The following is a 19384-nucleotide window of genomic DNA, read 5'->3' as shown; positions in this document are numbered from 1 at the left end:
GATCCCTATAGAGGTGGCTGGGTGATCCCTATGGATGTGGCTGGGTGATCCCTATAGAGGTGGCTGGGTGATCCCTATGGATGTGGCTGGGTGATCCCTATGTATGTGGCTGGGTAATCCCTATGGATGTGGCTGGGTGATCCCTATAGAGGTGGCTGGGTGATCCCTATGGATGTGGCTGGGTGATCCCTATGGATGTGGCTGGGTGATCCCTATAGAGGTGGCTGGGTGATCCCTATGGATGTGGCTGGGTGATCCCTATGTATGTGGCTGGGTAATCCCTATAGAGGTGGCTGGGTGATCCCTATGGATGTGGCTGGGTGATCCCTATGGATGTGGCTGGGTGATCCCTATAGAGGTGGCTGGGTGATCCCTATGGATGTGGCTGGGTGATCCCTATAGAGGTGGCTGGGTGATCCCTATGGATGTGGCTGGGTGATCCCTATGTATGTGGCTGGGTAATCCCTATGGATGTGGCTGGGTGATCCCTATAGAGGTGGCTGGGTGATCCCTATGGATGTGGCTGGGTGATCCCTATGGATGTGGCTGGGTGATCCCTATAGAGGTGGCTGGGTGATCCCTATGGATGTGGCTGGGTGATCCCTATGGATGTGGCTGGGTGATCCCTATGGATGTGGCTGGGTGATCCCTATAGAGGTGGCTGGGTGATCCCTATGGATGTGGCTGGGTGATCCCTATGTATGTGGCTGGGTAATCCCTATGGATGTGGCTGGGTGATCCCTATAGAGGTGGCTGGGTGATCCCTATGGATGTGGCTGGGTGATCCCTATGGATGTGGCTGGGTGATCCCTATAGAGGTGGCTGGGTGATCCCTATGGATGTGGCTGGGTGATCCCTATAGAGGTGGCTGGGTGATCCCTATGTCGGAGCATAATCTGCAGGGTTATAGTCTGCTCAGAAATGAGGGAGAAACGTTGAGTGTCTCATCAATAAGAGAAGAATAATAATATAATATAAAATCTATATAATATAATACTTATAGGAGGGAGATATATGTCTGCAAGTATAACGGAAGGCGCCGGAAATATCCTCATAAGACAAGTCATTATGGGGGGGCTATACCCCAATATATACAGGAAAGCAGAGTGACCTCATTATTATGGGGGGGGGTATACCCCAATATATACAGGAAAGCAGAGTGACCTCATTATTATGGGGGGGGCTATAACTACCCCAATATATACAGGAAAGCAGAGTGACCTCATTATTATGGGGGGGGGGGGCTATACCCCAATATATACAGGAGAGCAGAGTGACCTCATTATTATGGGGGGGGCTATAACTACCCCAATATATACAGGAAAGCAGAGTGACCTCATTATTATGGGGGGGGGTATACCCCAATATATACAGGAAAGCAGAGTGACCTCATTATTATGGGGGGGGGCTATAACTACCCCAATATATACAGGAAAGCAGAGTGACCTCATTATTATGGGGGGGGGGGGCTATAACAACCCAATATATACAGGAAAGCAGAGTGACCTCATTATTATGGGGGGGGCTATACCCCAATATATACAGGAAAGCAGAGTGACCTCATTATTATGGGGGGGGCTATACCCCAATATATACAGGAAAGCAGAGTGACCTCATTATTATGGGGGGGGGGCTATACCCCAATATATACAGGAAAGCAGAGTGACCTCATTATTATGGGGGGGGCTATACCCCAATATATACAGGAAAGCAGAGTGACCTCATTATTATTGGGGGGGGCTATACCCCAATATATACAGGAAAGCAGAGTGACCTCATTATTATGGGGGGGGGCTATACCCCAATATATACAGGAAAGCAGAGTGACCTCATTATTATGGGGGGGGCTATACCCCAATATATACAGGAAAGCAGAGTGACCTCATTATTATGGGGGGGGCTATACCCCAATATATACAGGAAAGCAGAGTGACCTCATTATTATGGGGGGGGCTATACCCCAATATATACAGGAAAGCAGGGGGAAGTCATTATTATGGGGGGGGGGGGCTATAACTACCCAATATATACAGGAAAGCAGAGTGACCTCATTATTATGGGGGGGGGGCTATACCCCAATATATACAGGAAAGCAGAGTGACCTCATTATTATGGGGGGGGCTATACCCCAATATATACAGGAAAGCAGAGTGACCTCATTATTATGGGGGGGGGCTATACCCCAATATATACAGGAAAGCAGAGTGACCTCATTATTATGGGGGGGGGGCTATACCCCAATATATACAGGAAAGCAGAGTGACCTCATTATTATGGGGGGGGCTATACCCCAATATATACAGGAGAGCAGAGTGACCTCATTATTATGGGGGGGGGGGGCTATAACTACCCAATATATACAGGAAAGCAGAGTGACCTCATTATTATGGGGGGGGGCTATTACTACCCCAATATATACAGGAAAGCAGAGTGACCTCATTATTATGGGGGGGGGCTATACCCCAATATATACAGGAAAGCAGAGTGACCTCATTATTATGGGGGGGGGGCTATACCCCAATATATACAGGAAAGCAGAGTGACCTCATTATTATGGGGGGGGGGGCTATAACTACCCAATATATACAGGAAAGCAGAGTGACCTCATTATTATGGGGGGGGGGGCTATAACTACCCAATATATACAGGAAAGCAGGGTGACCTCATTATTATGGGGGGGGCTATAACTACCCAATATATACAGGAAAGCAGAGTGACCTCATTATTATGGGGGGGGGGGGGCTATAACTACCCAATATATACAGGAAAGCAGAGTGACCTCATTATTATGGGGGGGGGCTATAACTACCCAATATATACAGGAAAGCAGAGTGACCTCATTATTATGGGGGGGGGGCTATAACAACCCAATATATACAGGAAAGCAGAGTGACCTCATTATTATGGGGGGGGCTATAACTACCCAATATATACAGGAAAGCAGGGGGACCTCATTATTATGGGGGGGGGGCTATAACTACCCAATATATACAGGAAAGCAGAGTGACCTCATTATTATGGGGGGGGGCTATAACTACCCCAATATATACAGGAAAGCAGAGTGACCTCATTATTATGGGGGGGGGGCTATACCCCAATATATACAGGAAAGCAGAGTGACCTCATTATTATGGGGGGGCTATACCCCAATATATACAGGAAAGCAGAGTGACCTCATTATTATGGGGGGGGGGGGCTATAACTACCCAATATATACAGGAAAGCAGGGTGACCTCATTATTATGGGGGGGGGCTATAACTACCCAATATATACAGGAAAGCAGAGTGACCTCATTATTATGGGGGGGGCTATACCCCAATATATACAGGAAAGCAGAGTGACCTCATTATTATGGGGGGGGGGGCTATAACTACCCAATATATACAGGAAAGCAGAGTGACCTCATTATTATGGGGGGGGGGCTATAACTACCCAATATATACAGGAAAGCAGAGTGACCTCATTATTATGGGGGGGGGGCTATAACTACCCAATATATACAGGAAAGCAGGGGGACGTCATTATTATGGGGGGGGGGGCTATAACTACCCAATATATACAGGAAAGCAGGGTGACCTCATTATTATGGGGGGGGCTATAACTACCCAATATATACAGGAAAGCAGAGTGACCTCATTATTATGGGGGGGGGGGGGCTATACCCCAATATATACAGGAAAGCAGAGTGACCTCATTATTATGGGGGGGGGGGCTATAACTACCCAATATATACAGGAAAGCAGGGTGACCTCATTATTATGGGGGGGGCTATAACTACCCAATATATACAGGAAAGCAGAGTGACCTCATTATTATGGGGGGGGGGGGGCTATACCCCAATATATACAGGAAAGCAGAGTGACCTCATTATTATGGGGGGGGGCTATAACTACCCAATATATACAGGAAAGCAGAGTGACCTCATTATTGTGGGGGGGGGGGGACTATAACTACCCAATATATACAGGAGAGCAGAGTGACCTCATTATTATGGGGGGGGGGCTATAACTACCCCAATATATACAGGAAAGCAGAGTGACCTCATTATTATGGGGGGGGGGGCTATAACTACCCCAATATATACAGGAAAGCAGGGGGACGTCATTATTATGGGGGGGGCTATAACTACCCCAATATATACAGGAAAGCAGAGTGACCTCATTATTATGGGGGGGCTATACCCCAATATATACAGGAAAGCAGAGTGACCTCATTATTATGGGGGGGCTATACCCCAATATATACAGGAAAGCAGAGTGAACTCATTATTATGGGGGGGGCTATAACTACCCAATATATACAGGAAAGCAGAGTGACCTCATTATTATGGGGGGGCTATACCCCAATATATACAGGAAAGCAGAGTGACCTCATTATTATGGGGGGGGGGGGCTATAACTACCCCAATATATACAGGAAAGCAGAGTGAACTCATTATTATGGGGGGGGGCTATAACTACCCAATATATACAGGAAAGCAGAGTGACCTCATTATTATGGGGGGGGGCTATACCCCAATATATACAGGAAAGCAGAGTGACCTCATTATTATGGGGGGGGGGCTATAACTACCCAATATATACAGGAAAGCAGAGTGAACTCATTATTATGGGGGGGGGGGGCTATAACTACCCAATATATACAGGAAAGCAGAGTGACCTCATTATTGTGGGGGGGGGGCTATAACAACCCCAATATATACAGGAAAGCAGAGTGAACTCATTATTATGGGGGGGGGCTATAACTACCCAATATATACAGGAAAGCAGAGTGACCTCATTATTATGGGGGGGCTATAACTACCCCAATATATACAGGAAAGCAGAGTGACCTCATTATTATGGGGGGGGGCTATATACCCCAATATATACAGGAAAGCAGAGTGACCTCATTATTATGGGGGGGGGGGGGGGCTTTAACTACCCAATATATACAGGAAAGCAGAGTGACATCATTATTATGGGGGAGGGGCTATAACTACCCAATATATACAGGAAAGCAGAGTGACCTCATTATTATGGGGGGGGCTATACCCCAATATATACAGGAAAGCAGATTGACCTCATTATTATGGGGGGGGGGGGGCTATAACTACCCAATATATACAGGAAAGCAGAGTGACCTCATTATTGTGGGGGGGGACTATAACTACCCAATATATACAGGAGAGCAGAGTGACCTCATTATTATGGGGGGGGGGGCTATAACTACCCCAATATATACAGGAAAGCAGAGTGAACTCATTATTATGGGGGGGGCTATAACTACCCAATATATACAGGAAAGCAGAGTGACCTCATTATTATGGGGGGGGGGTCTATTACTACCCAATATACACAGGAAAGCAGAGTGACCTCATTATTATGGGGGGGGGGGCTATACCCCAATATATACAGGAAAGCAGTGACCTCATTATTATGGGGGGGGGCTATAACTACCCAATATATACAGGAAAGCAGAGTGACCTCATTATTATGGGGGGGGGGCTATAACTACCCAATATATACAGGAAAGCAGAGTGAACTCATTATTATGGGTGGGGGCTATAACTACCCCAATATATACAGGAAAGCAGAGTGACCTCATTATTATGGGGGGGGGCTATAACTACCCAATATATACAGGAAAGCAGAGTGACCTCATTATTATGGGGGGGGGCTATAACTACCCAATATATACAGGAAAGCAGAGTGACCTCATTATTATGGGGGGGGGGCTATACCCCAATATATACAGGAAAGCAGAGTGACCTCATTATTATGGGGGGGGGGCTATAACTACCCAATATATACAGGAAAGCAGAGTGACCTCATTATTATGGGTGGGGGCTATACCCCAATATATACAGGAAAGCAGAGTGACCTCATTATTATGGGGGGGGGGGCTATAACTACCCCAATATATACAGGAAAGCAGAGTGACCTCATTATTATGAGGGGGGGCTATACCCCAATATATACAGGAAAGCAGAGTGACCTCATTATTATGGGGGGGGCTATACCCCAATATATACAGGAAAGCAGAGTGACCTCATTATTATGGGGGGGGGGGGCTATAACTACCCAATATATACAGGAAAGCAGAGTGACCTCATTATTATGGGGGGGGGCTATACCCCAATATATACAGGAAAGCAGAGTGACCTCATTATTATGGGGGGGGCTATAACTACCCCAATATATACAGGAAAGCAGAGTGACCTCATTATTATGGGGGGGGGGGCTATAACTACCCCAATATATACAGGAAAGCAGAGTGACCTCATTATTATGGGGGGGCTATACCCCACTATATACAGGAAAGCAGAGTGACCTCATTATTATGGGGGGGGGGGGCTATAACTACCCAATATATACAGGAAAGCAGGGTGACCTCATTATTATGGGGGGGGCTATAACTACCCAATATATACAGGAAAGCAGAGTGACCTCATTATTATGGGGGGGGGGGGCTATAACTACCCAATATATACAGGAAAGCAGAGTGACCTCATTATTATAGGGGGGGGGGGGCTATACCCCAATATATACAGGAAAGCAGAGTGACCTCATTATTATGGGGGGGGGGCTATAACTACCCAATATATACAGGAAAGCAGAGTGACCTCATTATTATGGGGGGGGCTATACCCCAATATATACAGGAAAGCAGAGTGACCTCATTATTATGGGATGGGGGGGTATACCCCAATATATACAGGAAAGCAGAGTGACCTCATTATTATGGGGGGGGCTATAACTACCCCAATATATACAGGAAAGCAGAGTGACCTCATTATTATGGGGGGGGGGCTATAACTACCCCAATATATACAGGAAAGCAGAGTGACCTCATTATTATGGGGGGGCTATACCCCACTATATACAGGAAAGCAGAGTGACCTCATTATTATGGGGGGGGGGGGGCTATAACTACCCAATATATACAGGAAAGCAGGGTGACCTCATTATTATGGGGGGGCTATACCCCAATATATACAGGAAAGCAGAGTGACCTCATTATTATGGGAGGGGGGGCTATACCCCCAATATATACAGGAAAGCAGAGTGACCTCATTATTATGGGGGGGGGGGCTATAACTACCCAATATATACAGGAAAGCAGAGTGACCTCATTATTATGGGGGGGGGGGCTATACCCCAATATATACAGGAAAGCAGAGTGACCTCATTATTATGGGGGGGGCTATACCCCAATATATACAGGAAAGCAGATTGACCTCATTATTATGGGGGGGGGGCTATAACTACCCCAATATATACAGGAAAGCAGAGTGACCTCATTATTATGGGGGGCTATACCCCAATATATACAGGAAAGCAGAGTGACCTCATTATTATGGGGGGGCTATAACTACCCAATATATACAGGAAAGCAGAGTGACCTCATTATTATGGGGGGGGCTATAACTACCCAATATATACAGGAAAGCAGAGTGACCTCATTATTATGGGGGGGGGCTATACCCCAATATATACAGGAAAGCAGAGTGACCTCATTATTATGGGGGACTATAACTACCCAATATATACAGGAAAGCAGAGTGACCTCATTATTATGGGGGGGGGGCTATACCCCAATATATACAGGAAAGCAGAGTGACCTCATTATTATGGGGGGGGGGGCTATAACTACCCCAATATATACAGGAAAGCAGAGTGACCTCATTATTATGGGGGGGGGGCTATAACTACCCAATATATACAGGAAAGCAGAGTGACCTCATTATTATGGGGGGGGGCTATACCCCAATATATACAGGAAAGCAGAGTGACCTCATTATTATGGGGGGGCTATAACTACCCCAATATATACAGGAAAGCAGAGGGACCTCATTATTATGGGGGGGCTATAACTACCCCAATATATACAGGAAAGCAGAGTGACCTCATTATTATGGGGGGGGCTATAACTACCCAATATATACAGGAAAGCAGAGTGACCTCATTATTATGGGGGGGGGGGCTATACCCCAATATATACAGGAAAGCAGAGTGACCTCATTATTATGGGGGGGCTATAACTACCCAATATATACAGGAAAGCAGAGTGACCTCATTATTATGGGGGGGGGCTATAACTACCCAATATATACAGGAAAGCAGAGTGACCTCATTATTATGGGGGGGGGCTATTACTACCCAATATATACAGGAAAGCAGAGTGACCTCATTATTATGGGGGGGGGGGCTATACCCCAATATATACAGGAAAGCAGAGTGACCTCATTATTATGGGGGGGGCTATACCCCAATATATACAGGAAAGCAGAGTGACCTCATTATTATGGGGGGGGGGCTATAACAACCCAATATATACAGGAAAGCAGAGTGAACTCATTATTATGGGGGGGGGGGCTATACCCCAATATATACAGGAAAGCAGAGTGACCTCATTATTATGGGGGGGGGCTATACCCCAATATATACAGGAAAGCAGAGTGACCTCATTATTATGGGGGGGGGCTATACCCCAATATATACAGGAAAGCAGAGTGTCCTCATTATTATGGGGGGGGCTATAACTACCCAATATATACAGGAAAGCAGAGTGACCTCATTATTATGGGGGGGGGCTATAACTACCCAATATATACAGGAAAGCAGGGTGACCTCATTATTATGGGGGGGGCTATACCCCAATATATACAGGAAAGCAGAGTGACCTCATTATTATGGGGGGGGCTATACCCCAATATATACAGGAAAGCAGAGTGACCTCATTATTATGGGGGGGGGCTATAACTACCCAATATATACAGGAAAGCAGAGTGACCTCATTATTATGGGGGGGGGCTATACCCCAATATATACAGGAAAGCAGAGTGACCTCATTATTATGGGGGGGGGGGGGGCTATAACTACCCAATATATACAGGAAAGCAGAGTGACCTCATTATTATGGGGGGGGGGGGCTATACCCCAATATATACAGGAAAGCAGAGTGACCTCATTATTATGGGGGGGGGGCTATAACTACCCAATATATACAGGAAAGCAGAGTGACGTCATTATTATGGGGGGGGGCTATAACTACCCAATATATACAGGAAAGCAGAGTGACCTCATTATTATGGGGGGCTATAACTACCCAATATATACAGGAAAGCAGAGTGATGTCATTATTATGGGGGGGGGGGGGCTATAACTACCCAATATATACAGGAAAGCAGAGTGACCTCATTATTATGGGGGGGGGGGGGCTATAACTACCCCAATATATACAGGAAAGCAGAGTGACCTCATTATTATGGGGGGGGGCTATAACTAAACAATATATACAGGAAAGCAGAGTGACATCATTATTATGGGGGGGGGGCTATAACTACCCAATATATACAGGAAAGCAGAGTGACCTCATTATTATGGGGGGGGGGGGCTATAACTACCCCAATATATACAGGAAAGCAGAGTGACCTCATTATTATGGGGGGGGCTATACCCCAATATATACAGGAAAGCAGAGTGACCTCATTATTATGGGGGGGGCTATAACTACCCAATATATACAGGAAAGCAGAGTGACCTCATTATTATGGGGGGGGGGGGGCTATAACTACCCAATATATACAGGAAAGCAGAGTGACCTCATTATTATGGGGGGGGGGGGGCTATACCCCAATAAATACAGGAAAGCAGAGTGACCTCATTATTATGGGGGGGGGGCTATAACAACCCAATATATACAGGAAAGCAGAGTGACCTCATTATTGTGGGGGGGGGGGCTATAACTACCCCAATATATACAGGAAAGCAGAGTGACCTCATTATTATGGGGGGGGGGCTATACCCCAATATATACAGGAAAGCAGAGTGACCTCATTATTGTGGGGGGGGGGCTATAACTACCCCAATATATACAGGAAAGCAGAGTGACCTCATTATTATGGGGGGGGGCTATAACTACCCAATATATACAGGAAAGCAGAGTGACCTCATTATTATGGGGGGGGCTATAACTACCCAATATATACAGGAAAGCAGAGTGACCTCATTATTATGGGGGGGGGCTATAACTACCCAATATATATAGGAAAGCAGAGTGACCTCATTATTATGGGGGGGCTATAACTACCCCAATATATACAGGAGAGCAGAGTGACCTCATTATTATGGGGGGGGGCTATAACTACCCCAATATATACAGGAAAGCAGAGTGACCTCATTATTATGGGGGGAGCTATACCCCAATATATACAGGAAAGCAGAGTGACCTCATTATTATGGGGGGAGCTATACCCCAATATATACAGGAGAGCAGAGTGACCTCATTATTATGGGGGGGGGGGGCTATAACTACCCAATATATACAGGAAAGCAGAGTGACCTCATTATTATGGGGGGGGCTATAACTACCCAATATATACAGGAAAGCAGAGTGACCTCATTATTATGGGGGGGGGGGGCTATAACTACCCAATATATACAGGAAAGCAGAGTGACCTCATTATTATGGGGGGGGCTATAACAACCCAATATATACAGGAAAGCAGAGTGACCTCATTATTATGGGGGGGGCTATAACTACCCCAATATATACAGGAAAGCAGAGTGACCTCATTATTATGGGGGGGGCTATACCCCAATATATACAGGAAAGCAGAGTGACCTCATTATTATGGGGGGGGGGGGCTATACCCCAATATATACAGGAAAGCAGAGTGACCTCATTATTATAGGGGGGGGGGGGCTATAACTACCCAATATATACAGGAAAGCAGAGTGACCTCATTATTATGGGGGGGGGGGGCTATAACTACCCAATATATACAGGAAAGCAGAGTGACCTCATTATTATAGGGGGGGGGGGCTATAACTACCCAATATATACAGGAAAGCAGAGTGACCTCATTATTATGGGGGGGGGGCTATACCCCAATATATACAGGAAAGCAGAGTGACCTCATTATTATGGGGGGGGGGGGGCTATAACTACCCAATATATACAGGAAAGCAGAGTGACCTCATTATTATGGGGGGGGCTATACCCCAATATATACAGGAAAGCAGAGTGACCTCATTATTATGGGGGGGGCTATACCCCAATATATACAGGAAAGCAGAGTGACCTCATTATTATGGGGGGGGGGGGGCTATAACTACCCCATATATACAGGAAAGCAGAGTGACCTCATTATTATGGGGGGGGCTATACCCCAATATATACAGGAAAGCAGAGTGACCTCATTATTATGGGGGGGGGCTATAACTACCCCAATATATACAGGAAAGCAGAGTGACCTCATTATTATGGGGGGGCTATACCCCAATATATACAGGAAAGCAGAGTGACCTCATTATTATGGGGGGGGCTATACCCCAATATATACAGGAAAGCAGAGTGACCTCATTATTATGGGGGGGCTATAACTACCCAATATATACAGGAAAGCAGAGTGACCTCATTATTATGGGGGGGGGCTATAACTACCCAATATATACAGGAAAGCAGAGTGACCTCATTATTATGGGGGGGGGGGTATAACTACCCCAATATATACAGGAAAGCAGAGTGACCTCATTATTATGGGGGGGGGGGTATAACTACCCCAATATATACAGGAAAGCAGAGTGACCTCATTATTATGGGGGGGGGGGCTATAACTACCCAATATATACAGGAAAGCAGAGTGACCTCATTATTATGGGGGGGGGGCTATTACTACCCAATATATACAGGAAAGCAGAGTGACCTCATTATTATGGGGGGGGCTATAACTACCCAATATATACAGGAAAGCAGAGTGACCTCATTATTATGGGGGGGGGGCTATACCCCAATATATACAGGAGAGCAGAGTGACCTCATTATTATGGGGGGGGGGCTATAACTACCCAATATATACAGGAAAGCAGAGTGACCTCATTATTATGGGGGGGGGGCTATACCCCAATATATACAGGAAAGCAGAGTGACCTCATTATTATGGGGGGGGCTATAACTACCCCAATATATACAGGAAAGCAGAGTGACCTCATTATTATGGGGGGGGGGGCTATAACTACCCAATATATACAGGAAAGCAGAGTGACCTCATTATTATGGGGGGGGGCTATACCCCCAATATATACAGGAAAGCAGAGTGACCTCGTTATTATGGGGGGGGGGGGCTATACCCCAATATATACAGGAAAGCAGAGTGACCTCATTATTATGGGGGGGGCTATAACTACCCAATATATACAGGAAAGCAGAGTGACCTCATTATTATGGGGGGGCTATAACTACCCCAATATATACAGGAAAGCAGAGTGACCTCGTTATTATGGGGGGGGGGCTAAACCCCAATATATACAGGAAAGCAGAGTGACCTCATTATTATGGGGGGGGGGGCTATAACTACCCAATATATACAGGAAAGCAGAGTGACCTCATTATTATGGGGGGGGCTATACCCCAATATATATAGGAAAGCAGAGTGACCTCATTATTATGGGGGGGGGCTATTACTACCCAATATATACAGGAAAGCAGAGTGACCTCATTATTATGGGGGGGGGTATACCCCAATATATACAGGAAAGCAGAGTGACCTCATTATTATGGGGGGGGGGTATACCCCAATATATACAGGAAAGCAGAGTGACCTCATTATTATGGGGGGGGGTATACCCCAATATATACAGGAAAGCAGAGTGACCTCATTATTATTGGGGGGGCTATAACTACCTCAATATATACAGGAAAGCAGAGTGACCTCATTATTATGGGGGGGGCTATACCCCAATATATACAGGAGAGCAGAGTGACCTCATTATTATGGGGGGGGGGCTATACTACCCAATATATACAGGAAAGCAGAGTGACCTCATTATTATGGGGGGGGCTATAACTACCCAATATATACAGGAAAGCAGAGTGACCTCATTATTATGGGGGGGGCTATACCCCAATATATACAGGAAAGCAGAGTGACCTCATTATTATGGGGGGGGGGCTATACCCCAATATATACAGGAAAGCAGAGTGACCTCATTATTATGGGATGGGGGCTATAACTACCCCAATATATACAGGAAAGCAGAGTGACCTCATTATTATGGGGGGGGGGGCTATACCCCAATATATACAGGAGAGCAGAGTGACCTCATTATTATGGGATGGGGGGGTATACCCCAATATATACAGGAAAGCAGAGTGACCTCATTATTATGGGGGGGGGGCTATAACTACATAGACTGGGACACTGCCCTGAGATATAAGAGAGGACCCCGGGGGAGGTTCTGCACAGGTGATTGAGGAGGCAGTATCTGGTGGCGGCTTCCTTTCCTTAGACTATAGGTCCTATTACACAGACAGATTACTTGACAGATTTTTGAAGTAAAAGCCAGGAAGAGACAGAGAACAGGTCATAAAGGAAACACTGAGATCTCTCCTCACATCCATTCCTGGCTTTGGCTTCGTTGTTCTGTCAGATATCTGCCTTTGGGGCAGTTGTGGTGGTTCTGTCCCGGGAGTGGGGGAGGGAGGGTATGTCCTTCATCATATGTCAGAAAGCCGGTGAATATACGGTAAACGTTCCGAGCTGCAGATGTATCCTCCTTATCCGCAATCCTCTTACCTTCCAGGCCGTTCTCGTGAAGCAGATGCGAGATGAGCAACAGAGACGGAAACTTGTGGAGTCCAAGAGAAACCGAGAAATCGCCCTGCTGAAGAAGGAGCAACGCAGACAGGAGGTGACAGCCGTATCTATCTATATATCACATATATAACAGTGCGGTGTCTGGGCCGATGCTGAAGAAGGAGCAGATAGGAGGTGTCAGCCATATATATATATATCTCTATCTATATATCACGTATATAACAGTGCGGTGTCTTGGCCGATGCTGAAGAAGGAGCAGATAGGAGGTGTCAGCCATATATATATATATCTCTATCTATATATCACGTATATAACAGTGCGGTGTCTTGGCCGATGCTGAAGAAGAAGCAGATAGGAGGTGTCAGCCGTGTATGTACATGTATGATGGGTGTATGGAGATGCTGGAAGCCTCCGTCACAGGTATGATGGGTGTATGGAGATGCCGGAAGCTTCCGTCACTCGTATGATGGGTGTATGGAGATGCCGCAAGCTTCCGTTACACGTGTGATGGGTGTATGAAGATGCCGGAAGCTTCCGTCACTCGTATGATGTGTGTATGGAGATGCCGCAAGCTTCCGTTACACGTGTGATGGGTGTATGGAGATGCCGGAAGCTTCCGTCACACGTATGATGGGGATATAGAGATGCCGGAAGCTTCCATCACACTTCGGATATTTGTATTTTCTCGGCAGCTCCAGATCCGAGCTCTGGAATCCCAGAAACGGCAACAGGAAATGGTGCTAAGACGTAAGACCCAGGAGGTAGGTCCCGGTCCTAGAGGGAAGCAGAGCATGCTGGGAAATCTTATCATGTTATTGTGTAATAGCATTCACTTATATCAGGACTGCGGGATCGGGGATGTCCCTGCTCACTGATGTCTGTACAGGACAGACCGGGGATGTTCCAGCACACTGATGTCTGTGCCGGAGGGCCCGGTGATGTCGTCCGTGTAGCGTCCTCCTCCGGTGTTGGCGCCCCCTGTGTATCGCCATCCTTCTTATATGTTATTATCCGGTGTTTTCCAGGTGTCTGCTCTCAGGCGACTCTCCCGGCCGGCTCCGGAACGTTCCGTCAGTCACCCACCATCACTCGCAGACTCTGGGGCTGAGTTATCGAGCACGGCGTCATCGGAGCCGGATAGCAGCGCACGCTCTGTATCCAGCATTGTGCGACAATGGAACTGCAAGACGAGCGGCGAGATGGGGTCTGTGCTGAACGGAGGTCCGGCTGCCAGGTGACGCGACGCACCGCACCGCCTGCATCCCACCCGCTGCTCCCCCTACTGACACAGCCTGGTAATGCTCTCCATTCATCTATAGCAGGAGGAAGGCCGGCCGAGCGCGCTTCCCTCTCAGCAAGGCCGCCCGCATAAAGTGGCAGACGCTGGAGAAGAGAGTCCATGAGATCGTGTTACAAAGACTGACCCTGCTGAACCTGGAGAACGACATGGAGAGGCTTCTGCGGGTGAGGGGCACACCCAACAGCTCACACCTAAAGGGGAACTCCAGCGTAACAATCTAATATCAAACAAACCGCCTTCAGAAAGGAAATTACTCCTATATGAAAATCTCCAGTCTGCCAGTACTTATCAGCTGCTGTATGTCCTGCATGAAGTGGTGTATTCTCTCCACCGGCACTGCCCGGGTATAAAGTGTCAGTGTGTTAGTTAGGTTTGTTCTCAGGTGCCCAGGAGACCAATCTAAAGGTATTGTTTCATCTGAGTTAATCAGTGGAATTAGTGTATACCTGTAATGCATAGTTGGAGGGGTTCTGTATACCTACAGTGTATAGTTTTAAGGGGTCCCGCATATCTGTTGTACATAGTTAGGGGGTGGGGGGCTGTATACCTATAGTGTATAGTTGGGGGGGTCCTGTATGCCTGTAGTGTGTAGTTGGGGGGGTGTATACCTGTAGTGTATAGTTGAGGGAGGTCCTGTATACCAGTAGTGTATAGTTGGGGGGGGGCTGTATACCTGTACTGTATAGTTCGGGGGTCCTGTATACCTGTAGTATATAGTTGGTGCTGTATACCTGTAATGCATAGTTGGTGGAGGTCTTGTATACCTGTAGTTTATAGCTCTGGGGTCCTGTATACCTGTGATGTATAATTTGAGGGTCCTGTATACCTGTGGTATAGAGTTGGTGGAGTTCCTGTATACCTGTAGTGTATAGTTTTGGAGTCCTGTATACCTGTAGTATAGAGTTGGTGGGTGTGCTGTATACCTGTATTATAGAGTTGGTGGAGGTCCTGTATACCTGTAGTGTATAGTTTTGGGTTCCTGTAAGCCTGTCGTGTATAGTTTGGGGTCCTGTATACCTGTAGTATATAGTTGTTGGAGGTTATGTATACCTGTAGTGTAAAGTTTGGGGGTCCTGTATACCTGTACTATAGAGTTGGTGAAGGTGCTGTATACCTGTAGTATAGAGTTGGTGGAGGTCCTGTATACCTGTAGTGTATAGTTTTGGGGTCCTATATACCTGTAGTATATAGTTGGTGGAGTTCCTGTATACCTGTAGTGTATTGTTTTGGGGTCCTGTATACCCGTAGTGTATAGTTTGGGCTCCTGTATACCTGTAGTATAGAATTGGTGGGGGTGCTGTATACCTGTAGTATAGAGTTGGTGGAGGTCATGTATACCTGTAGTGTATAGTTTTGGGTTTCTGTATACCTGTAGTGTATAGTTTGGGGTCCTGTATACCTGTAGTATATAGTTGGTGGAGGTCCTGTGTACCTGAAGTATATAGTTGGTGGAGGTCCTGTATACCTGTAGTGTATAGTTTTGGGGTCCTGTGTACCTGTAGTGTAAAGTTTGGGGTCCTGTATACCTGTAGTATATAGTTGGTGGAGGTCCCGTGCACCTGTAGTGTATAGTTTTGGGGTCCTGTATACCTGTAATGTCCTGTATACCTGCAGGGTTGTATTCACCATTAGGCACCCATGGTCTGGTGCCTAGGGTAGCACATGTTCAGGTCCTGTATGGCAGTGTTATCCATTCACAGTATGGTGGTATTGGTAAGGTCTGGTATGGCAGTGTTATCCATTCACAGTATGGCGGTATTGGTAAGGTCTGGTATGGCGGTGTTATCCATTCACAGTATGGCGGTATTGGTCAGGTCTGGTATGGCAGTGTTATCCCGTCACAATGTGGCGGTATTGGTCAGGTCTGGTGTGGCGGTCTTATTTGGTATGGTATGGCACAGTTATCCAGTCACAGTTTGGTGGTATTGGTCAGGTCTGGTATGGCGGTGTTATCCAAACTGTGACTGGATAACTCTGCCATACCAGACCTGACCAATACGGCCACACTGTGACTGGATGACACTGCCATACCACACCTTACCAATACGGCCACACTGTGACTGGATAACACTGCTATACCAGACCTGACCAATACCGCCATACTGTGACTTGATAACACCGCCATACCAGACCTGACCAATTCCGACACACTGTGACTGGATAACACCGCCATACCAGACCTTACCAATACCGCCATACTGTGTCTGTATGAATCTGCCAAACCAGACCTGACCAATACCACCATACTGTGACTGGATAACACTGCCACAGCACCAATTCTGTACTACATTTATACAGAACCCCAAACTATACACTACAGGTATACAGGACCCCTGAATTATATACTTCAGGTATACAAGACCTCCACCAACTCTATACTACAGGTATACAGCACCTCCACCAACTCTATACTACAGGTATACAGGACCCTCTATACACACTGACACTTTATACCCGGGCAGCGCCGGGTACATTTTTTAGTGTACTATATAGATGGAGTAGGGGGGTCCTGTATACATATACTGTATAGATGGAGTAGGGGGGCCTGTATACATGTACTGTATAGATGGAGTAGGGGGTCCTGTATACATTTACTGTATAGATGGAGTAGGGGGTCCTGTATATACATGTACTGTATAGATGGAGTAGGGGGTCCTGTATACATGTACTTTATAGATGGAGTAGGGGGTCCTGTATACATGTACTGTATAGATGGAGTAGGAGGTCCTGTATACATGTACTGTATAGATGCAGTAGGGGGTCCTGTATACATGTACTGTACAGATGGAGTAGGGGGTCCTGTATACATGTACTGTATAGATGGAGTAGGAGGTCCTGTATACATGTACTGTATAGATGCAGTAGGGGGTCCTGTATACATGTACTGTACAGATGGAGTAGGGGGTCCTGTATACATGTACTGTATAGATGGAGTAGGGGGTCCTGTATATACATGTACTGTATAGATGGAGTAGGGGGTCCTGTATATACATGTACTGTATAGATGGAGTAGGGGGTCCTGTGTACATGTACTGTATAGATGGAGTAGGGGGTCCTGTATATACATGTACTGTATAGATGGAGTAGGGGGTCCTGTATATATATGTACTGTATAGATGGAGTAGGGGGTCCTGTATATACATGTACTGTATGGATGGAGTAGGGGGTCCTGTATATACATGTACTGTATAGATGGAGTAGGGGGTCCTGTATATACATGTACTGTATAGATGGAGTAGGGGGTCCTGTATAGATGGAGTAGGGGGTCCTGTATATACATGTACTGTATAGATGGAGTAGGGGCTCCTGTATATACATGTACTGTATAGATGGAGTAGGGGGCCCTGTATATACTTGTACTGTATAGATGGAGTAGGGGGCCCTGTATACCTGTACTGTATAGATGGAGTAGGGGGTCCTGTATACATGTCCTGTATAGATGGAGTAGGGGGTCCTGTATATACATGTACTGTATAGATGGAGTAGGGGGTCCTGTATATACATGTACTGTATAGATGGAGTAGGGGGTCCTGTATATACATGTACTGTATGGATGGAGTAGGGGGCCCTGTATATACATGTACTGTATAGATGGAGTAGGGGGTCCTGTATATACATGTACTGTATAGATGGAGTAGGGGGCCCTGTATATACATGTACTGTATAGATGGAGTAGGGGCTCCTGTATATACATGTACTGTATAGATGGAGTAGGGGGTCCTGTATACATGTACTGTATAGATGGAGTAGGGGGTCCTGTATACATGTACTGTATAGATGGAGTAGGGGGTCCTGTATATACATGTACTGTATAGATGGAGTAGGGGGTCCTGTATATACATGTACTGTATAGTTGGAGTAGGGGCTCCTGTATATACATGTACTGTATAGATGGAGTAGGGGGTCCTGTATATACATGTACTGTATAGATGGAGTAGGGGGTCCTGTATATACATGTACTGTATAGATGGAGTAGGGGGCCCTGTATATACATGTACTGTATAGATGGAGTAGGGGGTCCTGTATATACATGTACTGTATAGATGGAGTAGGGGGTCCTGTATACATGTACTGTATAGATGGAGTAGGGGGTCCTGTATATACATGTACTGTATAGATGGAGTAGGGGGCCCTGTATATACATGTACTGTATAGATGGAGTAGGGGGTCCTGTATATACATGTACTGTATAGATGGAGTAGGGTTTTCCTGTATATACATGTACTGTATAGATGGAGTAGGGGGTCCTGTATACATGTACTGTATAGATGGAGTAGGGGGTCCTGTATACATGTACTGTATAGATGGAGTAGAGGGTCCTGTATACATGTACTGTATAGATGGAGTAGGGGGTCCTGTATATACATGTACTGTTTAGTTTTAGTAGGGGGCCCTGTATATACATGTACTGTATAGATGGAGTAGGGGGTCCTGTATATACATGTACTGTATAGATGGAGTAGGGGGTCCTGTATACATGTACTGTATAGATGGAGTAGGG

The 19384-nt window shown here is 46.3% G+C and overlaps 1 protein-coding gene across 7 annotated transcripts in view; it reads left to right on the top strand.

Annotated features, from left to right (window-relative positions):
• Positions 1–19384, top strand: part of KIF21B (kinesin family member 21B) — a 318269-nt gene that overhangs the window by 186989 nt on the left and 111896 nt on the right. For all 7 annotated transcript variants that reach the window (XM_069944619.1, XM_069944618.1, XM_069944620.1 and 4 more), the window contains 4 exons: positions 13570–13677; positions 14276–14344; positions 14609–14817; positions 14903–15047. In XM_069944619.1, coding sequence (XP_069800720.1) covers positions 13570–13677; positions 14276–14344; positions 14609–14817; positions 14903–15047 — 531 coding nt within the window. The remainder of the gene's footprint in view (positions 1–13569; positions 13678–14275; positions 14345–14608; positions 14818–14902; positions 15048–19384) is intronic.

Source organism: Dendropsophus ebraccatus, chromosome 11, assembly GCF_027789765.1.
Source record: "Dendropsophus ebraccatus isolate aDenEbr1 chromosome 11, aDenEbr1.pat, whole genome shotgun sequence".
Lineage (NCBI taxonomy): Eukaryota > Metazoa > Chordata > Amphibia > Anura > Hylidae > Dendropsophus > Dendropsophus ebraccatus.
This window is presented reverse-complemented; position numbering and strand designations above follow the sequence as displayed.